At 44.5% G+C, this 18,839-nt stretch overlaps 1 protein-coding gene across 5 annotated transcripts in view; it reads left to right on the forward strand.

Annotated features, from left to right (window-relative positions):
* The window catches only part of LOC148506778 (bile acid receptor-like), a 180,919-nt gene that overhangs the window by 138,896 nt on the left and 23,184 nt on the right, over nt 1–18,839 (forward strand). For 3 of the 5 annotated variants that reach the window (XM_088446291.1, XM_088446292.1, XM_088446295.1), the window contains exons 4-6: nt 4,676–4,816; nt 7,993–8,150; nt 15,161–15,265. In XM_088446291.1, the coding sequence (XP_088302417.1) occupies nt 4,676–4,816; nt 7,993–8,150; nt 15,161–15,265 (404 nt within the window). The remainder of the gene's footprint in view (nt 1–4,675; nt 4,817–7,992; nt 8,151–15,160; nt 15,266–18,839) is intronic. The other 2 variants (XM_088446294.1, XM_088446293.1) reach the window with 1 other exon arrangement.

An 18,839-nucleotide genomic window follows, 5' to 3' on the forward strand; every position in this document is an offset into this window, starting at 1 on the left:
AGCAACGTGATATTAATAGCTCCGGCATGGCCGAGACGGCACTGGTTCACAGATCTACAGTCTCTCTCCATAGACACTCCATGGCCTCTGCCATTGAGACTGGATCTGTTGCTACAGGGTCCCTGCTGGTACCTGGATCTTCATCAGCTATCATTGACGGCATGGTTCTTAAGGCCTCCATCTTGAGGAAGGGGTTTTCCGAGTCTGTTATACGGACGATGCTGAAGGCACGGAAACCATCCTCAGCCCGTATATACTATAGAATTTGGCATACTTTCTTTCAGTGGTGTGAACTGAAAGGGTATGATCCACAGAAATTTCTGATATCCAGAGTGCTTGATTTTCTTCAAAGCAGTCTGGAAAAAGGGCTCCGCCTGGCCTCTTTGAGGGTACAGGTGTCTGCTCTTTCAGTCTGGTTCCAACATAAAATTGCTCTGAGACCGGATATAAAGACCTTTTTTCAGGGGGTGTTGAGGATTCAGCCTCCCTTCGTTTCCCTGGTTGTTCCGTGGGGCTTGACTCTAGTTCTGAAGGTTTTACAGGCTCCTCTGTTCGAGCCTTTAAATTCAATAGACATCAAGTGTTTAACAGCAAAGACGGTATTGCTCCTTGCTATGGCATCTGCACGTAGAGTGTCGGATTTAGCTGCACTTTCCTTCCATGAGCCATTCTTGGTATTTCATCAAGATAGAGCAGTACTACGTACTAGGGAGGGTTACCTTCCGAAAGTAGTGTCTAAATTTCATATTAATTAAGAAATAGTAGTTCCAGCATTTCAGGGCACTAGTCTCTCACCAGGTGAGGCTTCCCTGGATGTGGTCCGTGCGTTGAGAATTTATGTGAGACGCACGAGCAAATGGAGGAATTCTGATTCACTTTTTGTGCTTTATGGTTGTCATAGGCATGACTGGCCAGCCAATAAACAGACACTGGCCAGGTGGATTCGCATGGCACTTTCATTGGCTTATACACAGGATGGTATGTGGGTGCCGGATTCAGTGATGGCACATTCTACTAGAGCGGTAGGTCCATCATGGACAGCCTGCCGGGGTGCTTCTGCTGAGCAATTATGCAAGGCAGCCACATGGTCTTTCATCCATACCTTCGTCAAATTTTATTCCTTTGACACTTTTGCCTCTCAGGATGCCTCCTTCGGGCGTAGGATTCTCCTCTCTTCCGAGAGTCAGGAGCGTCCCCGCCCGTAGGGTTAGTGCTTTGGGATATCCCCAACTTAATGGCTGTGGACCCCATGGACCCCAAAGAAGAAAATAAGAGTTATGGTATGACATACCTTTGTTAACTCTTTTTCTTTGAGGTCCATGTGGTCCACAGGACACCCACCCTGACGCACCTGTAGTTCTGGGGGAGGTTTCCGTAATTTCCTTCTCTTGAGAGTCTGAACTCATGAGTATGGGTTTCTTCTTCTTACCCTTTGTTTGCCTCCGCCTGCTTGAGCTTGGTAACGAACTGGCTACCTGAGGCAGGGGGTGGGGTATATGAGGAGGAACCCCGGTGCATCCTGGGAGCAGAGAACTAGTTTGTGTTAACTGTTTGGTGACCGGGATTCATACCCAACGTAATGGCTGTGGACCCCATGGACCTCGAAGAAAAAGAGTTAACAAAGGTATGTCATGCCATAACTCTTATTTTTTCAATCGATTGCAGAATTGACACAATCGATTGTGTATAAAAAATCTTTCCCTTTTTCAATCGATTGCAATTTGCACAATTGCTACAATCAATATCTGATGTATGGGGGCCTTTACTCTATTCCCAACTCTGAATCAGGCCCAATATGTGCAACATTATTTGGCTCGTAATGCTTTTCAGTAGTAGGAAATTGGTAGAAATTGATGAAAGTGTGGTTTTGAAAACCTCATGTTTACACCTTCATAAAACCATGCTGCACTGCAGATGGGGCACATTTAAAATGTGCAGAGACATTTAGATTTGGGAGGGGCGTGTCCAATCTCATATATAAATAGCAGTGTAAAAATAAAGCTGTCCAGCATTTATTTATTAACAGTTTCTTATATAGCGCAGCATATTCCATTGCACTTTACAATTTGAAACAACATTAATAGAACAAAACTGGCTTGTAAGAGACAGACATAAAGGTAAGAGGGCCCTGCTCGCAAGCTTACAATCTGATGTTCTACAGATGTTCTTGGTGAGCTGTATGATCCAGTCACACTGGAAGGCTGGCCTAGGGTTAGGAGGATGTGAAATTGAAGAAAGAGAAAATGTGATATGTGTATACTATAAGAAGGGAGTTAGATAGGGAAGCTATAAAGGTTATGGGGGCGGTTCTGGAATTTGATAAGCTTGTCTGAAGAGGTGAGTTTTCAGAGAACGCGTGAATGTTTGGAGACTAGCGGCAAGTCTAATTGTGCGTGGGAGGGCATTCCATAGGGTGTGTGCAGCCCGAAAAAAGTCCTGTAACCATGCATGGAAACAAGTAATGCGTGTGGATGAGAGACACAGATCTTGTGTAGAGCGGAGATGTCGAGTTGGAAGATATTTTGAGATAAGTGAAGGGATGTATGTTGGTGTGGTTTGGTTAATAGCTTTATGTGTGAGTGTAAGTATTTTATATTGAATAGAGTAGAAGACCAGTAACTAATGGATAGACTGACAGAGTGGATCATCAATGAACTTTTGGCGAGAAAGATCAGCCTCGCAGCTGCATTTAAAATGGATTGTAGCGGCAAAAGTCTGTTTTTGGGAAGACCAGTAAGGAGACTATTGCAATAGTCAATGCAGGAAATAATGAGTGTGTGCATTAGAGTTTTAGTAGTGGACAGTTCAGTTCAGAGTCAAGGATGACACCTAGGCAGCTAGCTTGTGGGGTGGGGTTGATTGTTGAGTTGTCAACAGTGATAAAGATATCAGGATGGTAGAAATATAATTAATTTTGTTTTGGATATATTAAGTTTGAGGTGGCGAGATGCCATCCAATATGAAATGGCAGAGATACATTCAGTGACATGGACCAGTAGAGATGGTGACAAATCTGGGGAGGATAGGTAGATTTGAGTATTGTCCACGTACAGATGATACTGAAAACCAAAAGAGCTGATTAGTTTGCCAAGAGAGGTGGTATACAGTAGATTGAGAATAGCAGAGGACTGAGCCTTGCGGTACTCCAACTGATAGAGGTAGCGAAGAAGAGGTAGAATCAGAAAAGCGAACAGTGAAAGAGCGATTAGATAGGTAGGATGAGAACCAAGAAAGGGCTGTGCCTTGAAGACCTAGGGATTGTAGTGTTTGTAAGAGAAGATAGTGGTCAACAGTGTCAAAGACAGCAGAGAGATCTAGAAGAATTAGAAGTGAGTAATGGCCTTTAGCCTTGGCAGTGACCAGATCATTTACTACCTTAGTCAGTGCTGTCTCTGTGAAGCATTGGGAACGAAAGCCTGACTGAAGTGGGTCCAATTAATTTGTGGGTTTTAAGGAAGTATGTGAGGTGAGTGTAGGCAAGACTCTCCAGTAGCTTGGACGGGCAAGGGACCTGAGAGATAGGACAGTAATTTGAGAGAGAGTTAGGGTTAGAATTTTGTTTTTTCAAAATGGGAGTGATCACTGCATGCTTGATCAGTGATGGCAATATACCAGTAGAGAAGGAGAGATTACAGATTTTAGTTAAGGGTGGGATGAGCACAGGAGACAGAGCTTTACTGATTTGTGAGGGTATAGGATCAAGAGGAGAGGTAGTAGAGTAGGAGGATGAGAAGAGTGTAGATACTTCATCCTCATTAGTGGGATCAAATGAAGAGCCAGTGGGTTCAGGTAGGGAATTGAGCGGCTAATTGGCTGAGGAAGAGCCCACCATTTCATTTCAGATATTATCAATCTTGTCCTTGAAATAGGAATCAAGATCTTGTGCACCGATAGTAGCAGGTGGGTTGGGGGAGGAAGGGGTAAGAAATGACTTAAATGTATTAAAAAGTCACTTGGGGTTAGAGGCTTGGGCAGAGAGGACAGATTGGAAATATGTTTGTTTGGCAGCATCCAGTGCATTACGATAAGAGTGGTAGATAGTCTTATATGTGAGGAAGTCACTTGCAGTGCGAGATTTACGCCACTGAGGTTCTACTTTACTTGACAGTTTTTGTAGGGGTATTGTTAAGTTGGAGTGCCATGGTTGACGTTTAAGTCTACGTGGAGTGTGATGGGTAACTGGAGCTAATTCATCAAGGCCTAATTCTGCGGTAGGTTCAGGTGTGATACAGCAGTCTCAGGAGAAGTGAACTTAGAAATTGGTAAGAGTAATTGTTGCAGAGAGGTGGCTAGTTGTTGAAAATTAATAGCATTAATATCTCTGTGGATTTGAGGAGGCATTTGTGAGCTACATATAAAAGTAGCCAGTATTTACCCCACATGCAAAAATAATAAATGTATTTGCATCCCTTGTAGTGTAACATGATTTGTCCAGCTGCAAAGTTACTTCTTTTTTTGCATTGCTACCAATTCAGAATCAGCCCCTTTATGAGCATTTTTGTAAATGTAAGATTTATTGAAAGCAAAACACATAAAATAGAATGTTTTTAAACCACACAGTTTTAAACTGCCATCATGTTTTTCCAAATGTCAGGTATAAAAAAAACGTGATTTATAAACCTGCATTTAATGCATTTGTCTATTATTTTACCACTCACACATGTAATTGTTTCAGGTTTTTTCCGCCGTAGTATTACCAAAAATGCCGTGTACAGGTGTAAAAATGGAGGACATTGTGAGATGGACATGTACATGCGGAGAAAGTGTCAAGAATGTCGTCTGAAAAAGTGTAAAGCAGTTGGCATGCTTGCAGAATGTAAGTTTAAGATAATCCACCATATTTTCCATTAATTATCAATGTTATAACCAAGCCAGAGTTAGAACCAAGACTCGTAAACCAAAATTACCATGCGCAATTTGGAACCAATTCACGCTGTAATACGGCATGTAGTTCATAGTCATGTGTTTGATAAAGTAATTACTGGTGTGACTGATTTTTATATGATTTTGTAAAGTCTTGCCAAATAAACCTTCATAGCTTGTGCATATTTTCATTTATAAAAAGAATGCTGTACTACACATAAGGTTGCTTTATAGAACAATGGCTTAAAGGCCTGATTCAGCATGGATCACAAGTCTGTGTTCACACGCACCCGGCTGCTGCTAATGAATGCAAACGCAATGCCGCAGCAACACAAAATGCAGGCGCCCAGCACAACATAATGCCGTCCCCTTACCTTTACCTACACACACGCAATCCCTCTCAAGACAGCAAAAACATCGGTAACATCGAGAACCATCGGACCCATAAGCACAATAGTGGTTGACCTGACCTCACTCAGAAATTGCTAAACTTTCTGTCGATATCTAGTACTCAGGCTGCATATGCCGTCGCAGGTGCTTTATTATGCACGCCCCTGTAATGGTGTCCAAACATGCAGGCACGCCTGCGTTTCTCTGACCATCCCCTGTCACCACCCACATATGGCCACTTCCTGTCAATCACTTTATGAGGGGACCGTGTGCTCATTGTGATCGCCTCCTGATTGCAGCAGCCGTTTTGCATACTGCGATGCATAGGCATGTACAGAATGCAAACATTGGCCGGGTGCGTGCGAATTTGCGTCTGCGTTCCTTGCTGAATCAGGCCCTAAGTCATCAAGATTTTACTAAAGTGACTCCCCACAACCTGACCAGGGTTATTTTAAGAGCTAAGTGTGCCTGTGTGCTGTGAGCCCCCCACACCCTCGACCACTACCACCACCAAAACTCAGCAGGTCCCCATATACCTGTTCTGGTGGCGCCATCTTTCCAGTGATATATTAAGGAAAACTGCGAATGCACAGAACCAAAGTCTTCCTGTTCCTGTGCGTAACCATCTTTCTAAATATATCACAGAAAAGATGGCGCGACAGGTCAAGTATAGTGAGGGGGTGCCGCACGGGCACCTACAGTGGCAAATTGGTCTGTGCAGGGTGTGCAACGTGGGGCCCTCGTGGACTCATGAGTTTTTGATAAAAAGAGAACAAGTTTGTTGAAATTTTTCAGAAAAAACACAATACAAGTTGCAACTGGTTTGAATTAAAATAATTTAAAAAAAACCCCTACAGGCCATAAATCTACTACACGAGAATCTGGAATTGAAGATATTTTAGGATGTATAGTTTATAAAATGTGTTTGAAAATGGTCTGAAACTTATGTTCATTCTACATCTCCTGCTTGTCCATGTATACCTCATATATTGAATGCTCATAGTAGGGCCTGGATTCAGATTTGTGAGAGCCCCAGTGTGAGGGAACATGTAGAGGTCCATGCTATATGTAAAAATGAATCCAGAACATGCTCAGGTAGGCCAAACACTGGACTGCCTGCCTGCATGTAGCGCTCCTTGTAAAAGTGCCAGACAGTGAGCATTCAAAGCCCTCTGGGAACAGTGATTTTGACCCCGGGCAGGAGGTAGATAGCAAATGGCAGGGGTGGCGGTATTGAAGATTAATTTGTGCTGAGCTCTCAAATAAAGGTGCAATAAATCTTCCACTGACTATGCTACGGCTCTGATTTGAATATTTGGTGTTCAAGTGCCAGTCTGGCTCTTTTCCTTCTGAAATCCTTGAAGCCCAAGTAGTAGTGATTCCAAAATCAGAGAAGGATCCAGCCTTTAGTTAATGTGACAGTCACCTGCTTATCTCACCCAGCGCTGTCAGTTTTGCTTCAAGACTTGTTCCAGTTGCTCTGCTCCACATGTCATTCCCAATATTGGTTCTGAGTACTGCGATTCCTGAACGCCAGCGCAGCATGGATGCCGCAATGTTGCCTCTGATCACATGCCCATTTTTGTTCCTTTCCAGTACTACATTTATTCCACATGACCACTGCAGCCTATCCCTTTCCAGGCCTGCCTATTTAAACCCTTTCCTCCCATCAGCATATTGCCAGATCAGCTTGTCTTCACCAGTTACTGGACCCTGTCTACTGTTGTAGCAAATGTTCCCTATGTTTCAGTACTGCTGGGATTCCACCTGCCAGTCTACAGCTACATCTATGCTCCTAACCCTCAGTCCTGCTGAGAGCTTTCCTCACTATCTGCAATAGCTCCATATACCTGTGTCTCAGCACTGCAGGGATTCCATCTACTAATCTGCAGCCTCCAGAGACTGGTGCTGCTGTGGCCTGATATCCTGCTTGCAGTTAACCCTTGATATTCCTGCAAGCAAGTTACTTATTTTGCTACGTGTAAAAGTCTCACCTTCATTACAGAGTGCTCAATTTATCTGGACATTATCATGGCAAGTCACTATCCAGAGGTTCCCAAACGTGGTCCTGAAGGCTCCCCAACAGTTCAGGTTTTAGAGATTTCCATGGTTGAGAACAGGTGACTTAATTAGTACCTCAGTCAATTTGATTTAACCACCTGTGCTCAACCATGGATATTTCTAAAACCTGAACTGTTGGGGGGCCTTGAGAACCGCATTAGAGAACCCCTGCACTATGATGCAAGCACAGTGGTTCTACAATTATTCCTGAACTCACCAGCAGGGGTGCATGTTATAGTATGTGCTTTCTTACAGTATTCTACTACATTATCAAGCACCATGCACCCACATTCTATCAGCTTCCTGCAAACTAGCACTGCCAGCTAGTTTATCTTGCTCAGATAAACTGGTTTACAAGCAAAAGACGTGCTATGCCTTTTTCAGAGGTTCCCAAACTTTTTTGAATCATGGCGCCCTAGAGTAACAGCATTTGTCCACATATTTACATTATATTGACCATAAATAATTTGATTTGATGCTGGACCACCAACCTGAGGCACACCTGCAAGTGCCCTGAGGCACCCCAGGGTTTCACGGTGCACAGTTTGGGAACCACTGGCTTATTTTGTTAATGTAAATAAAAATATATCAGAACATTTTGAGTTAAAGAGTTGTGTGTACTTTTGCAAAATCCATGCATTATTTTACTTGTTCTGATGTTTATTGTAAATGATCCAGTTTTGCTGTATATACTAGGTTTGTTAACTGAAGTCCAATGTAAGTCAAAGAGGCTCCGGAAAAACTGCAAGCAAAACAGCTCAATTTTTTGTAATGTCAAAGTGGAAGATGATGGAAGTGACAGCAGACAAGTGTCATCCACAACAAAGTCAGCCAAGGTGAGAACTGCTTTCCATTTTATATATCCATTCTGTTTGAAAGTTAGCTTATAGTAATTTTTCCACTTTTATCCAGCTGGCATGTTATTTGATGGCAATTCTTTCTGAGTGCATTATGGACATACATCACATTATACACCTCCAACCAGCTATGATTTAGATTTTTTCTTTGTGATTACCCTTTCAAAATAGCAACATGTTGTATTCACAGTCAAAGCAGTAAGATAATAAAGATCGGACAGTAATTGACTAACAGTTCCTTCTCGTCATACATTAATCTACTGTAAAAATGGAGGAAGAAGTGCACATTATTATGTTGGGTCAAAATACCTTGTGTGCAGGCTCCAAAAGCTACAGATAGTTAAGCTGCATACACACGTATAGATTTTCCGTCTAACCATCCAACTAGTTGATTGGTTGGAATGGAAATCTGGTAAGGTATGAAAGCAAATGACAATCAGCAATTTGCTCTCAAACGCCGGAAAATGGACAAAATCTGTTGTTTGAACAAATTGTGTAGATCAAACAATTAACAAACTTGTCTAACGACCATTTACATCTGTTTTCTGGCATTTAGAAGCAAATTGCTGACCATAGAGTTACTCCCATACGTTACCAGATTTTCATTCCAACCAATCAACTAATTGGATGGTTGGACAGAAAATCTTTACGTGTGTACCCAGCCTTAGTGTACATTCTAGAACTGTGCACCAGTCACAACCCGTGCAGTTCCTTTTTACTGCCTGGGGTGTCACTCTCTGCTCTGGTGCTTCTAGCATGGTCTGTATCTCAGCAGTTTGTTGCATCAGTTGAGTGTGCTAAAAGCCCCAGAGAAGAAAGGGACACCCCAGGTAGGAAAGAAGAACTGCATGGATTGTGACAGGTGCAGGGTGCTAGAATGAACAATAGAAAGGTATACCAAGTAATTGGAAGCATAGGATGTTCAGAATGAGGTGTAACTACACTCAATAAGTTTGGTGCCTTTTCCATTGACTGATTTCCACTGACTGTTTAGGGGGGATGTAGTCAGGATGCTGGCGTTCGAAATGCCAACCGCTAGAATCCCAACATTGAAAGTCCGGCATGGGACTAAAGATAGGCGTCTAAATACCGACACCTATCGTTATCCCCACGTCGAAATCCCAACGCCCAGGATACCGAATGTAGGTTAGCCGGGCGTCGCAACATGTTAGCCCCGCCGGGAGGGGGGGCTATCGTATAGTGTAATTATCAATATATAGGTTCCGATCTTTGTCCAATTTCCAATCAATGCAATATATCGTCTGGTTCAAAAATAGACCAGTTTGCACTGTTTCCACTGCAACGTACTGTCAATGAAGAGGGTCTCTAGTTTACATGTAAAAATCAGCGATTTCTCCAAAACAAAATTCCCCCAGATAATATTTGCGCCATATTGATTTACAAGTAATGATCCAGTAAGTGTCGAAAAGCTCAATACTGGCTCTCCAAGCGTTCATCCCTAGTATGGGGTTAGTAGGAATCTGTGCTTTCACATACAATATATGTGTATATATATATATATATATATATATATTGTGACACAGTCCGGTTAGGGGGTCCCTCTCCTGGGTAGAGGACTCCTTCCTTACACACACAGCAGCTGTGAAACAGTACGCCAGACTGGATTCGAGTACAAGCTGGTCGGCGCCAGTCTTTATTGTACAATGTCAGAAATAATCATAAAGAAAACAAACATAAATCCTAGCCCTGTCGGGGCACTAACTTCACAAGTGGTTCCCTCACTACCAGAACCTGGCAGGGCCTAATGCCCTCACCAGCAACAAAGGCACAGCACAACACTCACAGTTAGGTTTTCAAGTGTCTCTGAGCAAACTCCCTGCCTGCTCTCCCAGGTGAGACACTCAGCCCTAAACACACTAGGCTTATATTGGCCACTCTCAGGTGGAAACCCTAACAAGCCTGTTACCAGGCTGCGAGAACCAAAACCTGGAGTGGCCGTGGGTGGAGCCCTCCCTCTCCTCTCACCCACAACCCCCAGGTCCCAAACCGGCTTTTCAAAAAGCCGAGACTCAAGCCTGCTACACTGCAGACTTTCTCCTGGGGATTTAAAGCACATAAGACAGGAATCTGGGATAAATGTCCCTGTCACAGACCACTTTACCAGTGATCCTATCACATATCCCCCCCCTTTGTTTCGACCTATGGGGCGGAACAACTGAAGCCCCCAAACAATGAACGCGTGACAACGCGTCTGCTTTAGACAACAGGCCCCCTGGCCTGTGTTCCACTGAAAATGTAAAAGTTTGTAACGCCAAGAACCATCTCGTAATTCTCGCATTACTGTCCTTATTTTCGGACATCCACTTCAAAGGGGCATGGTCAGTGATCAATTTGAACTTTCTTCCACCCAAGTAGTACCTGAGAGCCCCTAACGCCCACTTTATGGCCAACGCCTCTTTCTCCACTGTGGCATCGGGTAGGCATCGAATTTTGAAACACTGTTCAACTTTCGGAAGTCATTGCAGAAACGCACAGTCCCGTCACGCTTTGGAATCAACACAATGGGACTTGACCATTCACTATGTGATTCTTCAATAACCCCTAACTCTAGCATATTTTTAATTTCTTTCGACACAGATTCTCTTTGTGCTACTGGTAACCTATAGGGCTTTAGATTAACTTTAACCCCTGGGTCAGTGACGATGTCATGTTTAACGACCGAGATTTTCCCAGGTACGTCAGAGAACAGCACCCTATTTCTGATCAGAAACTCCTTGACCTCTTGTTGTTGAATTGCCGACAGTACCGTTCTATCTTTCCAGGGCTTTAACAGATTTATATGGTATATCTGTTCTGGCTTTCTTTTCCCCGGCTGGTAAACTTTGTAATTGACCTGTCCCACTCTTTCTAAGATTTCAAAGGGGCCTTGCCATTTAGCCAAAAGTTTATTTTCCACAGTGGGAACCAACACTAACACTCTGTCCCCAGGAGCGAAGCTGCGTAACCGAGCATTGCGGTTGTATACCCTCTGCTGTGCCTGTTGAGCCTGTTCCACAACATCTTCCCCCTTCTTAGTCACCTGTTATAACAAATCCTGACACATTGCCATGTGGGGATAGGACAAAGGACTATCAGGGTCTACGGGTTTATCATCAACTACTTTTACATTCTCCCTGGCTTTTACCAAAGTAGGGTAATTCAACTGCTCCACGGCAAAGACCTCTCTTCTGACCTCTAAATCAGGCAGACGATCAACTGGCCCAACAACACTTCCCACCTCAATGGGAGGCACATCAGTTGGCGGGCCACCGTCACGCGCCGCATTCTCTAGTTCGCCAATCATAGTAGAAAAAGGGAATAACTCTGACTCAGAAGAAACTCCCTCCTCCACTACATTGACAACCTTCTCAAATGGATCGGGGTTGTTCACTTCTGGAACAAAACGGCTTTCCCACAACTTCCAGAAGTGAGCAAAGTCTTTCCCCAATATTGCATCGTACATCAGACCAGGCACCAAACCCACAGAAACTATAGCAGAACCACATGGTGTCTCGATGTTCACCTCGGCAGTAACATAATATCGAGTATCCCCATGTATGCAGGTCTCACCAACAGTTTTCCCCTTACGCCTCAAGGGGTTCACCAGCTCAGCTTTCATAAGTGTCACCAAGCTACCAGAGTCTAAGTGCCTCTACTCGGTTGCCATCTACAGTGAGTACACACATGTGCTTATCAGTCTCAGCCTGCCGGTCAGCCGTACCGGCTGTCTGTGCAAAGAAAGACGCCCTGCGGTAGACATGAGCAGTATCACATTGCATAGGTTCAGTTGTAAGTGAACAATTAGCGGCAATATGGCCGAAGTCACCACACCGGAAACACTGAATCATATTAATGTCTAGTCGTTTACGGGGCAAGAACCTTCCTGGCCTGGCAGGCCTGTCTCCAGGTTCTACACCCTCAGTCTTAGGTACATTCCACCGCCCAGCACCCTTCTCCCCTGGAACAGTCTTACCAGTGTCTGTGGGAGTTCGCCGGTGCGCCATCGGGGCTCGGTGGGGCTTACTCATCAGCTCCTCAGCCACCACGTACCTCTCCACCAGCTCGACCAACTGGTCCGCGGACTTAGGGTCTGCAAGGCTCACCCATTTGCGCAGAGTCACAGGTAATGATCGCAGGTACCGGTCCATCACGACCCTTTCCACGATCTGTGGTCCCGTCAGCGTCTCGGGCTGTAGCCATTTTGAGGACAGATGGACGAGGTCATGCATCTGTGAACGTGGAGGCTTGTCCATATGGAACTCCCAGCGGTGGACCCATTGGGCACGAACAAAGGTGGTGGGAGGACCAGTAGTAACATCTCTGGGCCGGGCAACCAGGTGCTGTACCACCTCTCTTATGGCCTGGCTGTTTTCCGCTAAGGCCTGGCGGGTTTCCTCAATGGTGACCTGTTGTTGCCTGATAGATTCCTGCTGAAGTTTGTTTGTCTCCTGCTGAGCTGCTGTAGCTTGGAGCAAGGCCTTAATAATGTCCTCAATTTTGTCCTGGGGTGTAGGTTGGAAGCTGAACCTTGCCTCTCTGAGCATTGGCTGACGCCTCCTCTATGGGACTCCAAGGACACAGTGTTATTTCCACACTCACCAATTGGGTGTCCGTCCCTTTAATTTTTAAACGGAAAGTTTTCCTCTCGCTGCAACTTCAGTGTGTGTGGGTGCCCGCATTCTCCACCATATTGTGACACAGTCCGGTTAGGGGGTCCCTCTCCTGGGTAGAGGACTCCTTCCTTACACACACAGCAGCTGGGAAACAGTACGCCAGACTGGATTCGAGTACAAGCTGGTCGGCGCCAGTCTTTATTGTACAATGTCAGAAATAATCATAAAGAAAACAAATATAAATCCTAGCCCTGTCGGGGCACTAACTTCACAAGTGGTTCCCTCACTACCAGAACCTGGCAGGGCCTAATGCCCTCACCAGCAACAAAGGCACAGCACAACACTCACAGTTAGGTTTTCAAGTGTCTCTGAGCAAACTCCCTGCCTGCTCTCCCAGGTGAGACACTCAGCCCTAAACACACTAGGCTTATATTGGCCACTCTCAGGTGGAAACCCTAACAAGCCTGTTACCAGGCTGCGAGAACCAAAACCTGGAGTGGCCGTGGGTGGAGCCCTCCCTCTCCTCTCACCCACAACCCCCAGGTCCCAAACCGGCTTTTCAAAAAGCCGAGACTCAAGCCTGCTACACTGCAGACTTTCTCCTGGGGATTTAAAACACATAAGACAGGAATCTGGGATAAATGTCCCTGTCACAGACCACTTTACCAGTGATCCTATCACAATATATATATATATATATATATATATATATATATATATTTCACACACGAAACCTTGCTGGGTAACCCCTGGTTTTGCCTTTAAAATGATTGCTCCTTTAAAACATTGGCCAGACTGGCCAGAAAACGCACCAATGCCTGCATCGCAAAGGCTTCCCAAACTCGGTCCTCAAGGCTCCCCAACAGTTCAGGTTTTAGAGATATCCATGGTTGAGCACAGTTGGTTAAATCAAATTGACTGAGGCACTAATTATGTCACCTGTGCTCAACCATGGAATCTCTGGTGTAGGCTAATACATTTAACCCTTCATCTTTCAAAATGTATTCATTCAGCTGTAACAGCTGAAGAGCTCTGAAGTGATTCCGATAAGATCCCATAGAACAGTGGGTACCTCGGTACCCTCTGGCAGCTCATTTGCATTATTTGTATCCCCAGCATTTGCAAAGCAAAACATCTGGAATTAATATAACAGCTATTAGTTAAAAATTATTTTGTGTAGCTACAATTAAAATACATTTGCTACAAATAGGATAGTTTAAACATGATGCAAAATTAGAACAAATTGAACATATTACAATATAAGAAAAATATAGTACATGCTTTCATAATTATTTTAACGCTATTTTATCACTCTAAATTAAGTTTTACACCTTGATGGAGCCTGCAGGTTTCAGGTTGGTATCTGGAAAGCATCAGTGTCCTGAGTGTCTGGGTTGCAGACACTATGAATGGAAGTCATGCAGGAGCTGGGAGGGCTAATGTGCTGCATTGCCAACCTTAGCGGGTTTTTTTTTTATTATTATTTTTTATTTTTGTTTGTTTGTTTCAAATCAAATTCAGATGATGTAACCACAGTTCTAATGCTGTGTAATTGATAGAAAAGCCGACTGTAGTGGAAATGGCAATACCAATGCCACAGTCAGTGGTCACATTTGCAGGTCGTCTCTCTCATTCATAGGCCCATCACAGTAGTATAAGTTTAAATTGCCGACGAACGGGATCCCGGACATTGATGTAACGATGTAACGACACCCTTCAAAATGTTGACGCCGCTATCCCGAATGAGATCAGGATACCAGCGTCTGACTTTTGCTGGGCGTAGGAATCCGAGTAAGTATTAGAATTTCTCTGGGGAAGGGGGGGTTAGGTTTATGGACTCTCAGGGGGCCATTAGGGTTAGGCAAATATATATCCTTACATCATTCTTGTGTATGGTTGACATCTCCTGTAATATTATTGTACAAACAGCAACTTTTCATATAAGTATAGAGAATAGCTGCAAGCTGAGTTCTGTTGATTTTTATGAAGAATTTTTAGAATGTGGGGGAGATGTATCAAGCCTTGCTGAGAGACAATTTGAAGAATGATAAAGTACCAACCATTCAGCTCCTAACTATCACGTTACAGGCTGTGTTTGAAAAATGACAGTTAGGAGCTGATTGGTTGATACTTTATCTTTCTTCAAGGCTAGTACAAAGCCCCCTATGTCTTTGCATAGGAAAAAATGGCATGGGCTAAAATATATTTTTGGTTTAGTAATTTTTTGAAAATAGAGCAGCAATTGCCAGGGTGATACAAGAAAATGTACACCATACTATAATATAAATATTAATGTTTGTTTGCTACCACAGTTAAATGTGTAGGTTTACAAATTGTGTACAGATATTTAAGATATCATTTATGCTGACTTAACAGGTAGCATCTCGAGTGGAGTTGACAGCTGAAGACTGTAAATTGATTGATCATATAGTCACTGCCTATCAAAAGTATGGCATCCCACTAGATGATCATACATTGTTTGTAAGTACTTATTGTTGTGTTGGTTTATTATATATATTTATTGTACCATAAAACTAAAATCACACAAACAGAAAAAAATATTTAATTCTATGAATTTAAGGACAGTGCTTTGTGGTATATACTGAAATAAAAACTGAAGTACACTCAATGTGAAAAGAAACCACAAAAAGTCCATCACCAGGCTTAGCATTACAGTAATTCAAATGATTTTAACTTCTCAAAAAGCACCTGAAAAACCACATGTATTATTAGGGTGTTAATGTTGACAAACCATCCATATTAAGTAAGACACCCCTTATATTGCACTTCAGTGATGACCCTCCCTGAGTGAGCTGACATTAGGAGGAATGCACTGGGAAATACAAACTGCTTAAATTTGAGATATGTAATGAAAGTGATTTATGACTGGACTGGGTCTTGGCCAGGGGCGTCAAAAGCTCTAACGGACCCAGGTACTGGGGGACGTGACCTAATCCAGGGTGGCGTGGCCATGCCCCCTCCCACAAATAAATACCTTAAGAAAGAGTTATGTGCATGCTCAGCACAGGGGGATGGCACAGGGGGACGGGGGCACCAGTAACCTCCACTCAGCCCACTACAACTGGATGTGCTAGTATAGCAGCATGTCAGGGTTCAGCCTAGGATCGGCCTCTCTCACCTCCTTGCCGGCTTCCCCTGACTTCCTTGCGGTCAGACGTCTGGTGCAGTGATGGATGTGGGCTGAGTATTCTGCCTTAGGTGCTTTTTGCGAGCTTCCATGGTCGGCTGTGTGTGCAGGGGATCGGAGTTCCCATTATGGGCGCCACCATGACAGTTCCTCTCATGTGACAGTACTCCTAACCTATGGTAGCATGATTTCAGTCAGCTGATGCTGTGCTCCAGTAATCTGCTACCCCTGGGTATAAATCCGTCTCCAGAACTCCAGGAAGACACTGTTCAACTTCGTTATTCCAAGTGCCTGTGTTACTCCCACTTCAGCCTGCTCACAGTTTCCCAGTTTCCTGTATTAGCTTCCATGCTAAACCTTACTCTGAGACTTTAGCTTTCTCACTAGTACTTCAGTGTTTCATGTCCCTTCCCTGTGTGTCTTTGTATATGTGCTGCTAATTCTATTGCAGCTTTCCTGTGGCTATTACCCTGTATCACTGAAGTGTCAGATTACCTGCTGGTATTAATTAGCTCACAGCTGGTCCTCCCAGCACATGTCTGTGTCAATCTGCTCTGTGTCTTGTCAGTGCAAATCTGCACTTGCAGTTAGCACTCTCCCAGTGTATGCCTATCTTCTCTATATGTCTTGTCTGTGCAATCTGCACCTGCATATATAATTATTCCCAGTATTTCGCCCAGTACTAGAATTTCTAGCTCTCCCAGTTTTTGGCCTTTGTCCAGTACCACATTTCTAGCATTCCCAATATATTCCTTGAGTCCACTCTACTCTTGTATGTGCAATCCCCAGTATATGTTTGTGCTTTCCTGCATATTTAGCAAACTCCAGTACCTGCCTGTGTCCACATCTCCCTAAACTGCTAAGCTAGTCAGCTCCCTGATTTCTTAGTGATTCTCTGTACTTTCTCAGTAATCTCCTGCAAGCCGGTGATCAGGATTTCTAATTGTGTTCCAGTGTATCTCCAGTGTTCTAGCAATAACTTAATATAGTTTCCGGTCTTCTGCCATTCCCAGGTACCTGTCCAGAGGGCCACGACCTGCTCACTTGGTGCAGCGGAAAACCAAATCCCAATTGGAGGGGTCACTGGAGAAAACCACCAAGTGAGTTAGACTCCGTGCCTCTGGGCAGGTCTAGCCAAACCTGGGTTCGGCCGCAAATAGGAGACCTAGCCTCAGTCACTCCGATAGTCACCTGAATCCCCCGGCTCACCGTCCTCCAAAGAGGATCACTTTCACCGGATTGTGACAGTTTGAACAGCCTAATATGCAAGCCGCCGGGTTCCAGGTTGAAGCAGGTTTTCAGGATTTACTCTTTCGTGTGTCTGCACAGGAGACAGCTTTGCAATACGTCAGACAGCAGCTGCAACTGTCTAGTCAAATGACGGTTATTCATTCAGTTCTAGCTGCTTTGTCCCCAGACACACCACAAGTTCCGCCAGTGAATTCTCCACAGTTCCGTTCCGAAGTTTCAATTACCCCTACAGATGAAAAATTTTCTGTGCAAGCTAGTGAACCTCTCAAGTGTCTTCTGGTTCCCCAATTTTCTGATATTCGTGACCCTGAACCTTTCAAGAGTTTCTACTGGCTTCTAGAACAACTACAAAATCTCCGTCCCAAAATTTTTCAAGTTATTTCCAAGCTTTCTAGTGCTACTCCTGACTTGGCTAACAGCTTTTCCAAGCAAACTAAAGTAAAGCATCAAAGTTACCTGCGCCCTAAACTTACTGAGGTTGAACGTCAGCGACACCGGGAACTGCATCTGTGTTTATATTGCGGTTATGACGATCACTTTCTTAAGGACTGTACTCTGCGCCCACTGAGAAGTGGGCGCAGTGTGTGACTCCTAATGTCTGCGTTTTCAGTTCTCCCCATCATCCATCAGTGATTCCCGTTTCTTCAGTTACAGATAAGAAGGTGATGTCCACTAAGCAAAAGAAAGTTAAAGTTTTCGATTGGGGCCCTGCTACAAGATGCTTCAACCCTCGTCTAAGAAATATTGGGAGGATATTTCAACCTTCTAAAGTCAGGGACACTACTCATTCCATTTCTACTGGTCACGGCCCGGATTCCATTTCCATCGGTCCCAGTCCGGATTCTGTTTTTCCCAATACGGGACTCCAGTCAGTAGCCCCAGGAGGGGTCTCAACTTCCTTACCCCGAGTGGAGGTCCCAAGTCTCGCACCCCAGGAGGGGGTCCCAAGTCTCGCACCCGAGGAGGGGGTCCCAAGTCTCGCACCCCAGGAGGCGGTCCCAAGTCTCGCACCCCAAGAGGGGGTCTCAAGTTTCACGCCCCAGAAGGTGGCCTTCGTTTCAAGTTTTATGCCCCAGGAGGGGTTTTCAAATCTCTAACCCCACAAGGGGGTTACAAGTGTTGTACCCCAAGAGGGGGCTTTCATTTCAAGTTTCACGCCCCAGGGAGGGGTCTTCGTTTTGAGTTTCATGCCCCAGGAGGGGGCCTTCGTTTCGAGTTACACGCCTCAAGGGGAGGCCTTCGTTTCGAGTGTTATGCCCCAGGAGCGGACCATAATTTCAAGGGTTACTCCCCAAGAAAGGGTCTCAAGTTCCATACCTCAAGAGGGGGTTCTGAGCCACTCACCCCAGGAGGAAGTCTGTGTTCTTGCATCCCAAAAGGGGGTTTCATATTGCGTACCCCAAAAGGAAAAGCCAAGTCAGCTTCCCCAGAAGGGGGTTTTAGGTCCCATACTCCAACAGGGAGTATCAAGTTCTTTACTCCAGGAGGGGGCCTTGAGTCTCTCACCCCAAAAGAAGGTTTCAAATCTTGTTTCCCTGGAAGGGGCTTCAAATACTATCCCCCTGGAGGGTCTTTCTAGTGTTATACCCCAAGAAGGGATTTCAAGTGTCACGCCCCAAGAGGAAATCCTCATTTCAAGTTCTTTACCCCAGGAGG

Source organism: Taudactylus pleione, unplaced genomic scaffold (assembly GCF_031769625.1).
Source record: "Taudactylus pleione unplaced genomic scaffold, aTauple2 ptg000396l, whole genome shotgun sequence".
Classification (NCBI taxonomy): Eukaryota; Metazoa; Chordata; class Amphibia; order Anura; family Myobatrachidae; genus Taudactylus; species Taudactylus pleione.